Source organism: Syngnathoides biaculeatus, chromosome 3 (assembly GCF_019802595.1).
Source record: "Syngnathoides biaculeatus isolate LvHL_M chromosome 3, ASM1980259v1, whole genome shotgun sequence".
In the NCBI taxonomy this organism is placed as follows: Eukaryota; Metazoa; Chordata; class Actinopteri; order Syngnathiformes; family Syngnathidae; genus Syngnathoides; species Syngnathoides biaculeatus.
Window position 1 is genome coordinate 4,550,058 of NC_084642.1, and position 19,010 is coordinate 4,569,067.

The 19,010-nt window shown below is 43.3% G+C and overlaps 1 protein-coding gene across 1 annotated transcript in view; it reads left to right on the plus strand.

Annotated features, from left to right (window-relative positions):
* The window catches only part of fbn1 (fibrillin 1), an 80,285-nt gene that overhangs the window by 16,348 nt on the left and 44,927 nt on the right, over nucleotides 1–19,010 (plus strand). The window contains exons 7-18 of the mRNA XM_061813781.1: nucleotides 3,793–3,990; nucleotides 5,746–5,871; nucleotides 6,716–6,841; nucleotides 9,041–9,193; nucleotides 9,279–9,524; nucleotides 9,989–10,141; nucleotides 10,215–10,334; nucleotides 11,992–12,117; nucleotides 13,133–13,255; nucleotides 16,717–16,839; nucleotides 18,250–18,402; nucleotides 18,748–18,801. Coding sequence (XP_061669765.1) covers nucleotides 3,793–3,990; nucleotides 5,746–5,871; nucleotides 6,716–6,841; nucleotides 9,041–9,193; nucleotides 9,279–9,524; nucleotides 9,989–10,141; nucleotides 10,215–10,334; nucleotides 11,992–12,117; nucleotides 13,133–13,255; nucleotides 16,717–16,839; nucleotides 18,250–18,402; nucleotides 18,748–18,801 — 1,701 coding nt within the window. The remainder of the gene's footprint in view (nucleotides 1–3,792; nucleotides 3,991–5,745; nucleotides 5,872–6,715; nucleotides 6,842–9,040; nucleotides 9,194–9,278; nucleotides 9,525–9,988; nucleotides 10,142–10,214; nucleotides 10,335–11,991; nucleotides 12,118–13,132; nucleotides 13,256–16,716; nucleotides 16,840–18,249; nucleotides 18,403–18,747; nucleotides 18,802–19,010) is intronic.

The window sequence follows — 19,010 nt, forward strand, 5'->3', positions numbered from 1 at the left end:
GGGTGTATTTCAAAAGGGTATTACTAAATCGGTCTGGAACGTAAGTAACCCTTGGTGTGGGTGGTGGGTGGGTGGAGGGGATTACTGTACTCACTTTTGGAGATATTGTAAACAAAGTTACCAAAATGTTTGAAAAAGTTCAGTGTGGTGCAGTACATCATCCACCGCTCCAACCACATTAACAACCATTCAATTTAATGCGATGAGATAAGTTTTGGCTGAGGTGTTTATAGACAACAAATCACGCATACATGTAAGCATAGTCAATGACGTTAACAAAGAGTGGCTACAGAATAGTTGCTCTTATGTCTAGGTCCCATTTGGAATTTATCCAAGGAACATTTTGGACCCACTTCCTGCCTGGCAAAGGTTGTTGTTGTTGTGCATTAATCGCAGCCGTCCTCGGGGTAGGCAGATATTTCTATTGTGTTCGAAATATCTGGAATCTGGACTTGTGCGCACATTAAACGGATTGCCTTGAGTTCGCAATAACCCCCCGTTTCAACAACACATGTACCGTGTTTACCAAACAGTTGTGTTGTGGGAGCGTGTGAGCCATTTTCCAAATAGTTTAGAAATAATTTTCCAAAAGTAGAGCAGCGAAACAAAGAGAGCAGCATTCTTGTAGGTTCTGGTCTGTTTTGAGCTAACCGTTGGCTAAACTACAGATGAGATCGACTGTGTGTGTGTGTGTGTGTGTGTGTGTGTGTGGTGTGTGTGTGTGTGTGTGCGTGCGAATATGTGCGGCCACTCCCAGCTGAACAGGCCATGGGTGGATCCCCCACCCCAGCTGCACACACTTCATAGGGAGAGGGGACAGATGAAATGACACCAACACTTTTCCCCTCCAAATTTCAGCCTCTCCGTTCATCTCAGCATTTACTCTTGTGCTTTTGTTTTGCCCCAGTAACACTCGTAATAATATAGAAAACGCTGCTAATAATGCAAAAAGTCGACACTCCTCATCTGTAGACAAGCTAAAACTAGCCGCAGCTCATCATCTGTAACCCTAATGAGGATAAGTTGTATGGAAAATGAATGGATTGGTGGATACATTACAGTTTTATTCACAGTTTATCATGAAACATCTTGTACATCCATCCATACATTTTCTGAGCCGCTTAGCCTCACAAGGGTCGCTCTAGTGGTGGAGCCAACCCCGATTGTCTTCGGGCAGGAGGCGGTGTACACCCTGAACTGGTTCCCAGCCAATCACGGGGCACACGGAGACAGACAAACAGACAAGCGTTCGCACCCGCGTTCACACCTACAGGCAATTTCAAGTTATCACGTGATCCACTCTGCATGTTTATGAGATGTGGGAAGAAATCGAAGTACCTGGAGAAAACCGATGCAGGTACTCTTGTCCAGCATGTCCAATTATGTAGGGGAGAAGCAAGTTATAACATTCTATCTTTAATTTTTATTGCATTTTTAAAAACAGTTCTGCGGTCCGGGGGTTCAAGTCCATACCCCGGCTGCGTGGAGTTTGCATTTTCGCCTCGTGTCTGTGTTGATTTTCCTCCCACATTCCAAAAACATTAACATTATTAGAGACTCCAAATTGCCTATAGGTGTGATTGTGAGTGTGAATGGTTTCTGTGCGCCCTGCAATTGGCTGGTACCCACTTCAGGGTGTAACCCGCCTCCTTCACCAAGATAGCTGGCAGTGGCTTCAGCACTCCCGCAACCCTTGTGAGGAGAAGCAGCTCAGACCCATCTATCCATCCATTTTATTAGCCACTTATCCTCACAAGGGTCGCGGGGAGTGCCGGAGCCTAACCCAGCTGTCACCGGGCAGGAGGCGGGCTACACCCTGAACTGGTCGCGAGCCAATCGCTGGGCCCATCGAGACAAACAGTCGCACTCACAATCACACCTAGGGGCAATTTAGAGTGTCCTATTAATGTTGCGTGTTTTTGGGATGTGAGAGGAAACCGGAGTAACCCACGCAGCCACGGGAAGAACATGCAAATTCCACACAGGCGGGTCTGGGATTGAACCTGGGAACTCAAAACTGTGAGGCTGACGCTTTCCAGCTGCTCCACCGTCCCGCCATATATTGACCTTTTTTCGGAATTATTTCCGGCTCACTACCATCTTCTCCATTTCAGAAAGGCTTTTTTTTAATATTTTTGTATTTTTTTTTTTTTACAACAATTAAGCAATTAATACTCGTACATTTGTACATGTATCGTTTCCTCTTGTGGTTGGGAGGAGGCAGTCGTTGAACAATGGCAAACATACGTCAAACATGCGCAGTAGAGACTGAGCATGAGGGTGGGAGGAAGGCGGGGAGAAGGAGAGATGACCCAGTTCTGGTTCACACAGAGTCGCTGCCAGAGACAGAGACTGCGGTGCACGTGACGGGGCTTGGGCCGGGCCCTGGTCCACACCGGGAATGCACAATGTCCCGTTTGTTTGAAACAACTGCACTGTTTGGAACTTGTCTGCGTCTTTTCTCTCCCTGTCTGTTGTCTGCTGTGAAATGTGGAAGTGATTTTTTCATTTTATTTTTTTTTTAGATTCTTTATAGAGGGACAAGATCCACCCCCGCTCCCTCGGTACACTTTCTTTCGCGCTGCTCCTCGCTGTGTTCCACCATCTACGAAACCTTTCGTTTGATGACATTGTTTGATACCGTTCGGTCCAAAGTGGGTTTGCAAGTCGACGATTGCTCTTTGGGGAGAGAGCGGTGTGTGCGGATAAATGAATGCGCACTTTGGGATTAAGGGAATGAGCTTTTCAACACATTTTGGAAGGGAGATAACAAATGTTCATATTTAATAAAAAGCTATTTAGTGGTGGAAATCACCTACCGAGCTGCATAAACACGTGTTGTCAGTCAGTCTTTAGCCTTTGGGATGTGGACCTAGTCCCCTTTTCCCTAGACTGGCTATTCCTAAAAGTGTAATGATAATAAATCAACTTTAATTTATTAGATTTTTGAATCTTGATGTCAAACACAATTTATTTTCAGTCTTCAGCAAAAATAAAATTATTTGTCCCACGGCTCTAATATTTTCCGATGGGAGTGTTAGTACAAGTAATTGTAGCCAAGCGCACTACTGTTAAAAACATTTTCCAGACTCTCTTCGTATCTGCTTTACACACATTACACATACTTGAGTGAACCACTTTCATCATATATAGTATAATTTCAATATTCTTCCTGTAAACGTTGATTCTATTAAATATTATTCACTTTGTTAATAATATTTGCGGAAGGATTGGACTCCTGCTTTGTATTTTTACTCTACATTGGATTTTTGTTTCATTTAGTAAGTACATAACCTTGCATTGGTGTGGCACATAGTCCGATAAAGAAACCACTGGATATTAATGCAGAGCACGATTGCAAAATTCTGAGGATTTTCAGTCGCAAGCATTCCATGAGTGTTCGTGGGAATTTATTAGAATACAAAAGGGAGGGAGGGACGACGTGGAGTTTATGAAATCAAAGATTGGCTCTCAATCGGGAACTAAAATGTAGTTTGCATCAGCGTAGTCTTGACAAAAAAACCAATAAAATTTCCAATAATTACAGTGGTGTTGGCAACTTTTTACCCCTTTTCCACCAAAGTGCAAAACCAGACCAAGGAGCAGAGCGAGGAATTCAATTATTTCACCACGGCAGTCTTTTTGCGCGGCATGCTAATGTGGCAGTGACTAAATGGCGCTCCAATGTACACGGCAGATGATATCCATTTTGTAATGATCATTGCAGAGGTCTTTTTGCTCGACAATTTTCCATCATTTTACTGGATTTACACCCTTGTTTTGCCCTCACAGACTATCGGACGGGTCCTTGCTTCGCTTCAGTGAACAACCAGATGTGTCAAGGCCAGCTCACCGGTATTGTGTGCACAAAGACTCTGTGTTGTGCCACAGTGGGACGGGCATGGGGTCACCCTTGTGAAATGTGCCCAGCCCAGCCTCACCCATGCCGGAGAGGCTTCATACCAAACCACCGCACAGGAGCATGCCAAGGTAAAGTCTGCGCCTAGATCTCTTTTTCTGTCTTGTTTGAGTTTTGCGAGAAAAGTCCAACGCCGCTCTTGTCCGACCCTTTTACAGTATTTTATTACCCTTCTCGTCTGCCTTCACCCCATCCGTCTGTCACCCCTTGTCTCTACCCACTTCCCCTCTTCAGAGGATTAGTTCTAATTGGGTTAAATTGGGGAGGGTGGCAATGCCTCCCACATGTGTATGGAATGCCCACCGTCCCCTGCTGTGCTGGGACTGTCAGAGTCAGTAACACGGGTCAATGGCGGTGCTATGTGGGAGAGCTCATTTCTGGAACGGCGTCCCTTGGCCTGGCGGCCTTCTCCAGACCCAACAACATCGCAACCTCCACAGGAGATGAGTGCCTGAGCCAGGACCCAAGGCAACTTGGACTGCTCTTAAACAGCATCAGGTCCCAAACCTGCAATGAAACCTGCAATGAAGTCCGCCAAACCAGAGCAGTTACACACTAAAAACTAATAATATGAAAAAATGTGGGGGGGCCCATCAACGTTTATTTCTAAGCATCTCAGAAGCCCACATGGTCCTATTGTGTTTCATACAATTTTATTCCATCAACGAACACTTTCACAATCAGATGAATGCTGGATCACACCGTGACTTTGCAAAGATTTTTTTGGTTTGCCAGTTTGAGTTCATGCTTGGGCCTTTCTTTGTAGCATTAATGTTTCCACGTGTGCTTGTGTCAGATAGTCCCGGGGTACTTGGGCTTTACCGTCCAAAAATAAGCATTTTAGAGTACAGTAATTGAAGGCTCTAAATTGTCCGAATGTTTGTCTGTCTGTCTCTACCTTGTGATTGGTGAGCTGTTAAGGGTGTAAGTCATCTAGCCAACGTCCTTAACCCCGAACAGTATCGTTCATAAAATCCATGGAAGGATATTGTGGTCGCAATTTGTAATGGCGTAGAATTGCACTCCGACATACCTTGAAGTTTTTGTACTGTGTTGGCTCTCGAATAAAGCGGAATAAGCTCAGCAAAGTATCAGAAACAGTTCTCAGAATGATGTACTACATCAGGACAGAATACAACCAAATCTACAAGACAGAATTGAACTGTTAAGATATTGCGCATTGGGCGTCTTCAGAAAGTCAGATCTCGTCACTGTGAGGCAGTCTTTCCTCAACCTTTATGGAAAACGTTCCTGAGTCAAGGTGAGATGAAAAGGATCTTCACGCTTCCTCGCCAACCTAATCACGCAATGGCAATTGGCAAATATTGCTGACAAAGGTCTCTACGGCAAAAGTCTCGACAGTCTTCGCAAAGAGTCGGTAAACTTGTCGAAGACATTGCTTCCATAAACGATTGTGGGTAACAAATTCTGTACCTCCTTTCATAAAAGCTGATCAGGAGTAGACTTTGCCCAAGGTGCGTGAAAGGCTCCATCGAGGCACTTTTCCTAAGCCACATTTCCTCAAAGTTCATTGGAAAAAAACTGAATTTGAAGAGGCCCAATGTCTCTCTTTCTACCTCTTCCTGCACCGACTTGGCTTCAGTCTTTGTTCTCCCAGTGGGAAACGTTCCCATCGAGTTTTCCTTCATTTCCTTTGTCACCCCAGAAGAATCTGAACCAGACTGAACGATCCTTCTTGAGCATTGTAGTACTTTTATCCCTTTTTAAGACTGGAAATTAATCCGTGTACCTATATTGTGTAGACTGTCTGTGTACAGTTCATGCGAGAGTGACCATTCTTGATCAAATGTGTTGTGTTTGTACAGATGTGGACGAGTGCCAGGCAATCCCTGGCATCTGTCAGGGAGGAAACTGCGTCAACACGGTGGGATCCTTTGAATGTAAATGTCCAGCTGGGCACAAATTCAATGAGATCTCACAGAAATGCGAAGGTATGACTCCGACACCTGTGGTGCAGCAAAAGTGTCTTGAATTTCAAATTTCATGTACAATGTGAATGTATACTATTTGTGAAGTTGTGGTTAAGTTTATGCCTGCAGTGGTGAGCTGATGATTGCTTCGTGAGAAGGGACCACACATAAGTTTTTGTCTCACGCGAGCCTTGAAATATGCGCACTTAAACCAAAGACTCATCCATTCTTCCAGTTCTTTGATCCAAACTCCGTTTTCGTAGCTCTGAATGTGCTTGAAAGATTCGGTTCGCATCAGTGAAGCCGAACCATCAGAATATTACATCCACATGTAGTTTGGAGGAAACTTCACTCACGGCGAGAATGCTAAATTGTTTTTGTAATGGATAAGCACCAAAGCAAAACTTTTAGTAAATCAATGTCTCCTGCGTTATGACTGACCAGTAGTGTGTGGGAAGAGTTCATTAAGACACAAATATGACAAGTTGTAGACCAAATTTAACTCCAGGCAGGAATCTAGGGAAAGGCATTCAGCACTTTGCGGCGTTCATACAGTAAAATGCAGTTTGGGCAATCTTATGCCCGAAAATAATTCTTGGAAAATGTCTGTACAGTGTAATATATGGGTTAAAATATTTCTGTGTCACAGTATATTGTGTCCAGTTATGTGCAAAAAGAGGAGCAGCAACACAGGCCCCATTATTTAGTGTCCTCTTGCCAAATACATGTTTGGGTCACTCTGTCAGAGATTAAAGTTTCCATTTGAATCCCTTTCATCCGTGGTTATGATTACATTCCAGTTTTTTAGTTGCAACAAACAGAAAAGGACTGTGAAAAAAAAAGAAAATCACTCTTCTGTGCTTAGATCTTGATGAGTGTTCCAACATTCCTGGTATCTGTGGCGTTGGCGAATGCTCAAACACCGCCGGCAGCTACTTCTGCAAATGTCCTCAGGGATACTTCGTCTCAGTGGACGGCTCCAGGTGCATAGGTGAGTCCGTTTGTCAGGCCCCGGGCGCAATTAACCTAGCATGTGGTCGAAGCCGAGTTGTAGTTTTGGGGTGAAACCAGAAATGACATGAGAAAAACAGCTTGAGGGAATCATTTTGTTTCCACAAAATCTCTCTTGTTGTCTATTTTTGCTGGAGAAAGAATGTTGGTTCAAGCTTCCAGCTGGTAGAATTTAGGTCAACATTTTTTTTCCCCTACTTCCTCAACAATGGGCTGCCTTGTAAGCATCGGGGCGCACCCATTGATCAATTAATTATTCAGCATTAAATCAATCTTGATTTTTCATCTTAGCAAAACAGTCACACAATTCTGCGCTTTCAACTCTTTTGGGGAAATGCCTTTCACTGTTCCAGCGTGACTGTGCGCCATCTTGTAGAAAGCTTTCCCAGATGAGTGGGAACTTTTGTAACTGGTGTTGTAGCTGCAAGAGGTGACCGACTTTTAAAATTCTTGTGTGATCCAGACACCCCCCCCTCCCCCCCCCTCTGTAGTCTACAGTGCATACAGTATTTTCTTTCAGGTGAGAGGAAAAAATAATATTTTTTCACATGAGTGTAGCAGGAAATGCATTATCCTTTAAAGAGGTTTGTGCATATGACACAATGTAGTTTAGTAAGTCAATGGTTAGTTGGGGTTTAAAAATCCGGGCTCATGTGAACAGTTTTGCATCTTCCCCTTATGATTGCTTGGACTTTCTCCAGGATCACTCCACCCTCACATTGTGAATGTGAGGGTAAATGCGTCCTTGTCGGTCTATATATTCCATCCATCCAGCCATTATCTTTGCCGCTTATCCTCACGAGGGTCGCGGGGAGCGCTGGACTCTTATCCCAGCTGTCAACGGGCAAGAGGTGGGGTACACCCTGAACCAGCCAGCCAATCGCACGGCACCTTGAGACAAACAGTTGCACTCACAATCACGCCGAGGGGCAATTTAGATTGTCCAATTCATGTTGCATGTTTTTGGGATGTGGGAGGAAACCGGAGTGCCAGGAGAAAACCCAGGCAGGCACGGGGAGAACATGCAAACTCTTCACAGGCGGGTCTGGGATTGAACCAGGGACCTCAAAACTGTGAGGGCAACGCTTTACCAGCTGATCCACTGTGCCGCCGGTCAATATATCCTTTTTAATTATTTAGTTATTCTCAATGTGTGGTTTTAGTACCACTAGTGGTTCACAAACTTCCTCTTGTGGTATGCATGGTATGAAGTAAAATAAATGATTCTTAAAGCATGAAATAAAATCGAATGTCTTACAATTAATGAAAAAATCAAAACCAAAGCCAGAAAAACAAAGGGAGAGATAAAAATTTACCATTACAGCTCACTTGTATGTAACTTAGAACATTTGCATGTGGCGGCTCCGGTTTCCTCCAACATCCCAAAAAGACGCAACATCAATTGGACACTCTAAATTGCCCCTAGGTGTGATTGTAAGTGCGGGTGTTTGTCTCCATGTGCCCTGCGATTGGCTGGCAACCAGTTCAGGGTCTACCCCGCCGACTGCCCGTTGACAGCTGGGATAAGAGTCCAGCGCTCCCCGCGACCCTCGTCAGGATAAGCGGCAAATAAAATGGATGGATGGACATATGCTTGTAATGTTTATAAAAGTTTGATTTTAAACATTTATTTTGGAACAACTTACCTCTACATATAAAGTCAATAATCACAATATAAATCTAACGATTTCACGTTTACCTCACTTTGACCCAAAACACAACCAGAGGAATTTGGGTTAGAGCGGTCCAAAAAAAATGCACACACACCCACGCGCACACACAAATATATACGTAGTATGAAAACAGACGTTCACGCTACTCCCCCATGAGAGGATGTTTTGTTGGGGGGAATGGCTGAGGCTGTCTCTCCCGTTACGCCACACATTTTGGTTTGATTCCTACGTTTGGATCAGGCACATGTTCTTGAGTCAAACCTCACCACATGAAGACTGTCGGGTCTGGGCGTGAAAGAAAAAAATGATATATTTATGTTAACTAGAACCTCGGCGTTAGTCATTCAAATCTCCAGTGCCAGGAACTGTTGACAGTGGACTCCATCTCGCAAAAGGATGGAAAATATGAAACATTTTTTTGATTTTGTCTTGTTTCCTCACCGTGCTGACGACACACGGCGTGTCCCATCGCTGCCGCTGAAATTGCTCCGTGTGGTTTCCCGCAGACGCTCGTAGCGGTTTCTGTTTCGCCAGCCTGCTGAACGGGCGCTGCGCCAACCAAAATTCACAGCCCTTGACAAAAATGCAATGCTGCTGCGATAGCGGGCGGTGCTGGTCCGACGGCTCCGCCCCGGAAATGTGCCCCACTCGCGGAGCAGGTAGGATGAAGCGCAAAAATGTCTCCCTTTCATGTGTCTTCGTGTCTCGATGCTCAGCTCAGCCTGGACTTCCATCTTACTTTAGAAGAGTACCAGAAACTGTGCGTCCAGTTACCCGATATTATCGGCGGGGGACCTGGACGCGGACCCGGGGGCCCAGAATTTCCAGGCATCTACCCATACGTCCCGGGCCGTACCCCTGGCCAGGGCCCAGGACCGATTCCGGGCCGGACACCGGGTCAGTACCCGGATATTATCCCGGGTCGAACCCCCGGTCAAGGCCCATTTCCAGGCGAGTTTCCAGGACAACTACCGATACAACCTCCGCCAGGTACACTACCAAAATTCTGTATTTGCTTGTTTACACTTTGAAATAAGCCAGGTTGGTACCTTTTCAAATAAAATTTGGGGGATAAAAATGAAAAACATTCATTCAAAAACAACTTTTTTTTTCCTCCCTAAGCTGCACATATTTTTTTCTAGCCTGTTTTTCCAGACATTCTTACCCGAATTAGATATGATTTAGGCCGTTCAACGCCAGAGGTGTCCAAACTCCATCTGCGGCTGGTGAACATTTTTATAGCCTGCTGTGAATTCTAATGATAAATTAAAACCATGTCTCAGCCCCAAAAAGTTAAAACATTGAATGGTGTCACGCCATTTCTTTTGTTTTAAATCAAACTAAATATTCGAAGATGTCCAGCAGCAGTTTGTTGTCCCCCACTCTGTAAGAATGCACTACAGCGTGCGGTTAGGTAGCAAGGATTAATCCATCCACCCGTCCATTTTTGTCAGGTCCAGTCATCATCCAAACCCAGAATATCACCAACATTTGCCAGGCCTATCGCAACCTCTGCCCGAACGGCCGATGCATCCCCTTGCCGGGCGTCAATTACCGCTGCGAGTGCAACATGGGCTTCACTTTGGACGGGAGGAACGTGTGCATCGGTCAGTCAAGGCGGGTTCGAGAGAAGGGAGGTGATTGTGAAAAGGTTTTGTGACACTGATGTGCACGGCGCAGATGAAGACGAATGTGAGAGAAGCCCTTGCGTGCACGGGGAGTGCGTGAACACTCCCGGGTCGTACATGTGTCGATGTCCTGTGGGATTCCAGTCCACTGCAACCAAGACTGAGTGCCGAGGTATCTGACTGACACGCGGACATACAGTACATTCACTCACACAACTGAAACCCTCTCATTTACGCGACCAAGTTTGAATTTTTCTATCCCGCACGTAATTGTAAACGCTTTCACACTCATAACTGAAATCTTCTCTCACACACTACTGACATTTTCCTTTCACTCACATACACCACTGAATCGCTGCAACACACTACTGAAATGCTCTCACACGCACAACTGAAACACTTTCACACCCACTACTGAAATGTTCTCACACACAGCACTGTTTTTTTCACTTGCATACATTACTAAAATACTCTCTCTCTCACGAAACCACTCGCACGCGACTGAAATGCTATCACAGGCTACTCAAGTAATCTCACACACACATTACTGTTTTTTTTTCTGACTCATCTGAAACTCTCACACATACTACTGAAATGCTCTCACACGCACCTCTGTTTTTTTTCACTTGCATACATTTCTGAAATACTCTCTCTCTCACACACAAGTGAAATGATATCACAGGCTACTCAAGTGATCTCAAACACACATTACTGTTTTTTTTCTGACTCATCTGAAACTCTCACGCATACTGCTGAAATGCTCTCACACTCACCACTGTTTTTTCACTTCCATGCATTACTGAAGTACTCTCTCTCTCTCACACAACCACTCACACACAAGAGAAATGATGTCACAGGCTACTCAAGTGATCTCACACACACATTACTGTTTTTTTCTGACTCATCTGAAACTCTCATGCATATTGCTGAAATGCTCTCACACACACCACTGTTTTTTTCACTTGCATACATTGCTGAAATACTCTCTCTCTCACACAAACACTCACACACAACTGAAATGCTATCACAGGCTACTCAAGTGATCTCACACACACACATTACTGGGGTTTTTTTTCTGACTCATCTGAAACTCTCACACATACTACTGAAATGCCCTCTCACACACAACTGAAACACTTTCACACCCAGTACTGAAATATTCTCACACACCACTGTTTTTTTCACTTGCATACATTACTGAAATACTCTCTCTCTCACACAACCACACATACACAACAGAAATGCTATCACAGGCTACTCAAGTGGTCTCACACACACACTACTGTTTTTTTTTCCCTCTGTCTCATCTGAAACTCTCACACGTACTATTGAAATAACCTCACATGCACTACTGAAATGTTTTTTTTTTTTACTGAAATGATGACATGCACTTCATGTAACACTCTCACATACTAATTTTTGTTCAGTCTCACACACACACACACACACCACACACACACACACACACACACACACACACACATTTTATACTACACACACTACCGAACTAACCAGTGAAACAATCACACATACAACTGAATTAATTTTGCACATATTCACTTGTCATTACTAAATTACTCTCATATACTATTGATTTTTTTTTTCACTCACTCACACACACATCCCTCATTCAGACAGAGTACAAAACACTCTTATACACAGTCCTTAAATGTGTGTTTCACGTGTAAAAATTTGGTGTCTTGGAGAGGATTCCATTTGTGTGTCAGAGAAAAACACAAGCGCACACACACACACACACACACACACACACACACACACAATCACCTTAGAATGTACTTCCTGTATTTGATGACGGCCTTGTTTTTCAGACCTGGATGAGTGCGTGGCCAACGGTCGCATCTGCAACAACGGTCGCTGCGTGAACACAGAAGGCAGCTTCCACTGTGTCTGCAATGCCGGCTTTGAACTCTCCACCGACGGCAAAAACTGCCAAGGTTAGTCAACGCACGTGCCTTTGGGGAATACAAATGTTGGAATTTTTTATTTGATTTTTTTTTTTTTTTTTTTGCTTGTAAGGCAATGTAGTCCTCGATCGAGGGCATGCCAAAGGAGACATTGACTTTTAGAGACATAATAATATAATAATATAGTAACATAATGAGTGACTGTTCATGTCAGGGTGTTGTGTGTTTTGGCTCATTAACTACTAAGTATTATATTTAATGCCATGTCCAACCATTTTCCAAAGAACTGCTGTTATTACTGCTGTTACTACTTCCTAAATTGCAGTCACCTCTTTGTTTCCATTGGTTTTAGGTGGTCTCGTAATGACAAATATACCAGCCCCAGTATGAATGAACACACTCCAATGATATGCATGTGCTGTATTAAACGTTATGTCCTGGAAAAGACTAAAATATTCAACTTTTAGTTACACTACAAACACTACATCACCCGGAATTTGCTGGCGACCACTCGAAGGTTTTACGCCACTCCGACAAAAGTCAGCTGGGATAGGCTCCCGAGGAGGATCGCTCTAAAAAATTAATGGATCGGCACCCATGCAAACATGATAATTTTATTGCAGTTGAAGAGTTCAAATGCAAAAGCATACATTTTTTGTTATGTTTTGTGAATTTAGTCAAATTAGCTGGTTTAGTTCTGGTTTCCAGATTAAAACGATGGTACGGTAAATTAATATAAATTAAGCAGCTGAGCAGGAAGTGTGGGGGGAAAACTTTATTTTATAACAGTTTTACATATGAGTTGTTGGGTTTTGCAGGATTAATAAATGCAAAATTGAACAACACTGTGAAAGGCAGTCTGCTAGTTGGCGAGGCTTTCATGAATTTCCACCTCAATCCAAATGAAACATTATTGTATTCGTCACGTCTTGCTTTCGCTTTTTTGTCATCCTGACCTTTACCACTTTTGTGAACAAAATCAACGTCATGAGCCATTGTTGGACCAGTAGCATTTTCCAACTTATTTGTTTGTCACCGTCCTCAGACCAAGACGAGTGTCTCATCCGAAACATGTGCCTCAATGGATTGTGCATCAATGAGGACGGCAGCTTCAAATGCATCTGCAAACCCGGCTACTTGCTCGATAGCAGCGGGCGCATGTGTATAGGTGAGTTCATCACATTCTTCCATGCTCACCGATACATACTAATCCCATCCTCACTTTGGCCAGTATGTCATTTGGAGTACTTGGCCCCGCGCCTGCTACGTTCGAATTTGTTATTAGTGTCCTAAGGGCAAAAAAAAAAAAAAAAAGAAATCCCCTAAAATCCCAAAGCGTCCTGGCAGGATTCCAGCTGGACATGATGATCATCGGGGCCTCCCTCCTCTGACGTTCCCTCGCAGCCGGCCCTTCATAAACATCCTCATGTACACGGAAAGGAACTTGTTGAATTTACATGAAATGGAAGCGAAGCTAATCACGGAATAGTAGACACATATTCAGACATCCACTTTCAGGAATCTGCTGTTACCCTCATGAATAAAATATGATTACTTGATTCTCGATTGTATTATATTGGTTAATAGAGTGGAACGCTGCTATTCACGGCGATGGGACTTGAGCCTGACCGTGAAGAGTGTAATATAGTACATGTAATTGCCCCTAAAAGTGATAAGAAATGTCTGGAAATACCACAATACCACATTATTCCACCCTTAAAAGTACAGTACGGCGGACAGCTAAGTGCGCAGATGCACAAACTACACCTGGACTCTCTATCTTTAAAAACCAAAGACCAAGTCCGAAACCTTGGTGTTCTGATTGATTCCGACCTGACCTTCAACAATCCTATCAAATCAATCCCAAAAACTGCCTTCTACCATCTGAAGAACATATCTAGATAGAGTCAAGTCTTGTATGTGTCAAGCAGACCAGGAAAAGCTCATCCATGCTTTTCAACAGCTGCAGCTCACGTTCTGACCAAAACAAAGCAGTCAGAGCATAGAACTCCAATCCTAAAGTCCTTGCACTGGCTTCCACTCAGCTTTAGAATCATTTTTAAAGTTCTACTACTGGTCTATAAATCACGAAATGATTTAGGTCCTGAATACATGAAAGAAATACTTACGGAATACAAACCCAGCAGAGCTCTGAGATCGCCTGACTCAGGTCAAATAGTGGAGGGCAGAGTGAAAAGCAAACACGGTGAAGCAGCACTTATTAGCACTATTATGCAGCTCACAAATGGAATAAGTTGCCAACAGAGGTGAGGTTAGCCCCAAGTTTTATATCCACTTTTTGATCACATTACTTGCACTGTAAGCGGTTTTAATTGTCTTTTTTATTTTAATATTTTGTTTGTCATTTTTATTGTTTTTATCCAGTTTTAAATGTTTTATCTCTTTGTTTTCTAATGCCTTTAATCATGTAAAGCACATTGAGTTACCTCGTGTATGAAATGCGCTGTACAAATAAATTGGTTTCGTTTTGCTTTACACGTACATACATGTCAATAATTCAGATGACGTTGAAGCATTACTGTAACGGTGCAAAACATGAACATGACCTTAGAGCAAAGTGCAAGAGTTAGATCGACGGTGCCGGTGGTTACCACTAGAGGTGAAAAGACGGGGCATACGCAGTGATGTCACAAACTGCCAGTTATAGATAGATTTAGCAATATTATGCTGATCTGTAATTCTGAATTCCACTGGTTTTGATGCCTTGGTTAGATCTAGTTTTGGGGAAATATCACAAGCCAAATCAGCATCTAACCCATGTGTGTGCAAATGTTTTGACTCAGGGGCCACAGTGACTTTGAAAATTTACAGGCAGGCCAAGCCAGATGCTTACATATAAAAATCAACCAAAAAAAAAAAAAAAATAGCCGTTGTAGTGTTTATACTTAGATGTACATTTAATGGGAACTGTGTTCTTTTCTTTATCAGCTATTTTTTCCAGTTCATCAAAGTCTGGTAGTAGTTTTGTTGTGGCAATTCTCAGAACACATCCGAGCAGTTCATCACTCAGCTGCGATCGGGAAGATGTTTGTCTGTGCCATCTTCAGCTTTTTTTTTTTTTTAAATTTGTCTATGCTTAATGACGCAACAACCTCATCCGGTTTAAGAGTTGAACTTCTCTTAAGACAGTATCACATTGGCAATCAATCAGTTCCATCTCCAGCTCCTGTGGTGCTGTTTTTGTGACTAAATCTTGGGTGGCAGTTTGTTGGATAAAGGTGTTTCGCTAAGCCTGCAAGCTTGATTTTAACTGCTTAGCCGTAGCCATCAGTTCCTACATTGATTGGCTGTTTGCATAATCAGGATTACTTGGAAGAAAAGTGATTGCTCAAAAACCGCAATGGTTTCTTAACAGAGTCATATTAGAGCCTTTGACTTGACTTCAGTGAAAAAGTATTTCGTAGTCCATTCTATGTTAAACACTCAACAGTCACTGTCCAATTTTCTTGTCTTAAGCCTGCGCATGGTTGAAAAAGGGTTCAGAGCAGTAGCAAGAGTAAAAACAGGCAAAGTTAATCTATCGCTGTACATACTGAGCTACCCTGTGGAATCTCTGGGCATTACAAGACAACCTGACGGAACCGCTTGGCATGAAAGCACAACCTGGTGGAGCCAATCAGCATTACAGGGCAAGGTCTAATGGATGTTGTCGTCGTTTTGATATGATTTGGACGATTCTGTACGTATCTTTGGCGGGCCGGATTGAAATGATCAACGGGCCAGATGTGGCCCACAGGCCATAGTTTGCCCATCCCCGATCTAACCGATCCCACTGACTGTCAGTCGCACTTCTAGAATGGCTGCTGTTAGATTCGTGATATTACGTGCTCAGAATAACCTCCGTCTTTCTGCAGAAGTGAGCAGAACTTTAGTTGATGTTTTTTGGGCGTGGTTACAGTAAACTGTAACCGTTTGTTGTCTCGATTGAAATACAAAATATCATACATAGAGTATTTTGCCATGAATTTTTTTTTTTTTTTTTTTTTTTTAACAATGTTACAAGAAATTACAAATGGATATACCAGCTAACCTTGTGTAAACATACATGACCACGACATTACACTACCATATATTGGTAACATACTGAACAAAACAAAACATCCTGAAAGATAAGTTGAAGTCATGTTGTTCCACTTGGCCTTTTCTGCGGAGATGCTGACCTAGTTAAGTCATTGGGTGTGTGTGAAGCGTGCTGACGTACGCGGCGGTCATTAACGAAACGTGAGTCAGAAGGGTCCCTGGAGTCACCGTCTCCCTCAGAAAACCGAAAACCATCTGCACGCTTGCAGCATTATCATTTATCACGATCATCAATGTGATATGCTCAAAAACCATGATGGGAGTTCCTGGAAATGAATCAGAGCCGCAGCTTTCACTACAACCTTCAATCAGTCAAGTTATACTCAAAGTCAAGACACAAAGCAGCAGCTGGATATGGATTTAGCCGAGTTTTGTTTTTTGTTTTTTACTTGCTGAGAATCACAAATCTATTCATTTGCCAGAAAGAATCGCATGTGTTGACAGAAAGTTGATTAACACGATTATTTTCAAGTCCCTCCAATGGAAAACAGAAACAAAGGCCAACCGGTTGCTTTTATCTGCTTCCAGACATTGACGAGTGCGAGACGCCAGGTATGTGCATGAATGGCCACTGCGTCAACACGGAAGGATCTTTCCGCTGTGAGTGCATGTCGGGGATGGCGGTTGGCCTGGATGGTCGCATCTGTGTCGGTAAGGAGCTTTTGTGAAGTATATTTGGGGTATTGTACTTGTGCTACTTGCGGACAGAAACGTCTTTTGACGTCTTCATCGATAACTGTCGTGAGGCAAACAGCAGTCATATTTTATAATGGTAGCAGTTCCTTTCAATTGAGAACAAGCATAACAATAATTAAACAGTGAGCGTCTGGTCAAGTCTGATCAGGCTCACCTACTTTGCTGTTAATCCAACGAAAATCCCCCATATAATTGCTTTGATTTATCACCTGTATTTTCAATTTTCCTTATGAATGTTTGTGAGTCAATATCACCATGCAGTGCCTGAACTACATATTTCAATGCTATTCAGTGGACGTTATTGTTGTTCGAATTGCATATTGGTCCCACACCTTTTTTCCAAATTAATTGAAAGGAGACGTACATTCAAACAGGAAATGGAAATAGGAAATACTTGGTCAAAATGATCTGTTCTGTCAAACAATTTAAATACCATGTACCAAAATGATTTTATATCATTTAACCACACAGCCTGTACTCACGTTAGAGGAGCAACGTGTGACGTTCCAAAATCGCATAGTACATCCAATGAAAAAATGATATCAAACGACGAAGAGACTTATTAATTTTTATAAATGCGGTGGCGCAGCTGGGAAGTGTTGGCCTCACAGTTCTGAGGACCCGGGTTCGATCCCGGCCCCGCCTGTGTGCAGTTTGCATATTCTCCCCGTGCCTGGGTGGATTTTCTCCGGGCACAACGGTTTCCTCCCACATCCCGAAATTTAAAAAAAAAAAAACCACTCTAAATTGCCCCCTCGGTGTGATTGTGAGTGCGTCTGTTTGTCTCTATATGCCTTGCGATTGGCTGGCAACCAGTTCAGGGTGTACCCCGCCCCCTGCCCATTGACAGCTGGGATAGGCACCAGCACGACCAGCGACGCTTGTGAGGACAAGCGGCGAAGAAAATGGACACCAAGGCCACTTCATTGTGATATTGACTATTGTAGCAGGCGGGGGAGTTTTAAAACATCTTCATTTTCGATAGCTATTGATCAATTCAGCAATAACCTAATTTACCATGAAGACGCAAAGTGAAATATGTCACGGTGAATCGGAATTGTTCATTGACGCTCGTGCCATGGAAATGATTAATAGCTTTGCGGGCCTAAATTACAGCCTTGTGGCGAATGACACGTCTTGTGTTGTCTTGGAAGTAAAGTGTTGTTGTTTGGTCATGGGCGAGCTCTCACCAAGATGATTTCAGTGCAGGAGAATGCCTCAAACCCCTGGACATTATTGAGAGGGAACAACCGCCTGTTTTCCCACTGTTGTTGTTTACTCCCGCTCGCCTCCTCAGCGCTGTCGTGAGCCTCCTCTTAGATTCCTCCCCCTTACACACTAATTCTTTTCGCCCATATGACACAGACACACACATGCGCAGCTCGTGCTACGGCGGCTACAAGCGAGGCCAATGTGTTCGGCCTTTATTTGGAGCCGTGACCAAATCCGAGTGCTGCTGTGCCAGCATTGAGTACGCCTACGGGGAACCTTGCCAACCCTGTCCACCCCAAAACTCTGGTAAGAACATCAAGTCACACGTCCCACCCTCTTAATTCGAAACACACCGATTCGACTCTCGGTGGCTCAAACGCTTGGCGCTCGTGGACACGCTGGTTTCAGAAATGACACATGCGCACACATCTAATTCTCTTCGTGAGTCCGTTAAATTGGTCTCACCAATTCAGATCTTTGGACAGAAATCAGCACGGGACCAGATTAAAGAGCCAATTTATGTATCAATTTACCATCCAAGCTAAATGGCAAAGCTTCTAAATGGATGATAAGATGGTATTAAATGTCTTGAATTTGAAAAAAAAAAAATGTTACGGTTTTACTCACCAAAACTGTGTTGTTATGTTGTAGCCGAGTTCTTGGCTTTGTGCCCAAATGGCATCGGCACAACTGGAGATGGAAGAGGTATGTATGCAATGTTGTGTTTATTCTTTATTATTGTGACATAGCGGTATAAATCAGTTATATAGTATTATTTCTTTTCTTTTTTTTCCCCTCTACAACCCGATGGGGATAGTCTTAGCCAGGAAAATTGTGAAAAGGTTTTACCGATCTTTCAAGTTCCCTTAACGGTGACAGTGAAAAATATACGAAAAGATAAGAGTTAGATACAT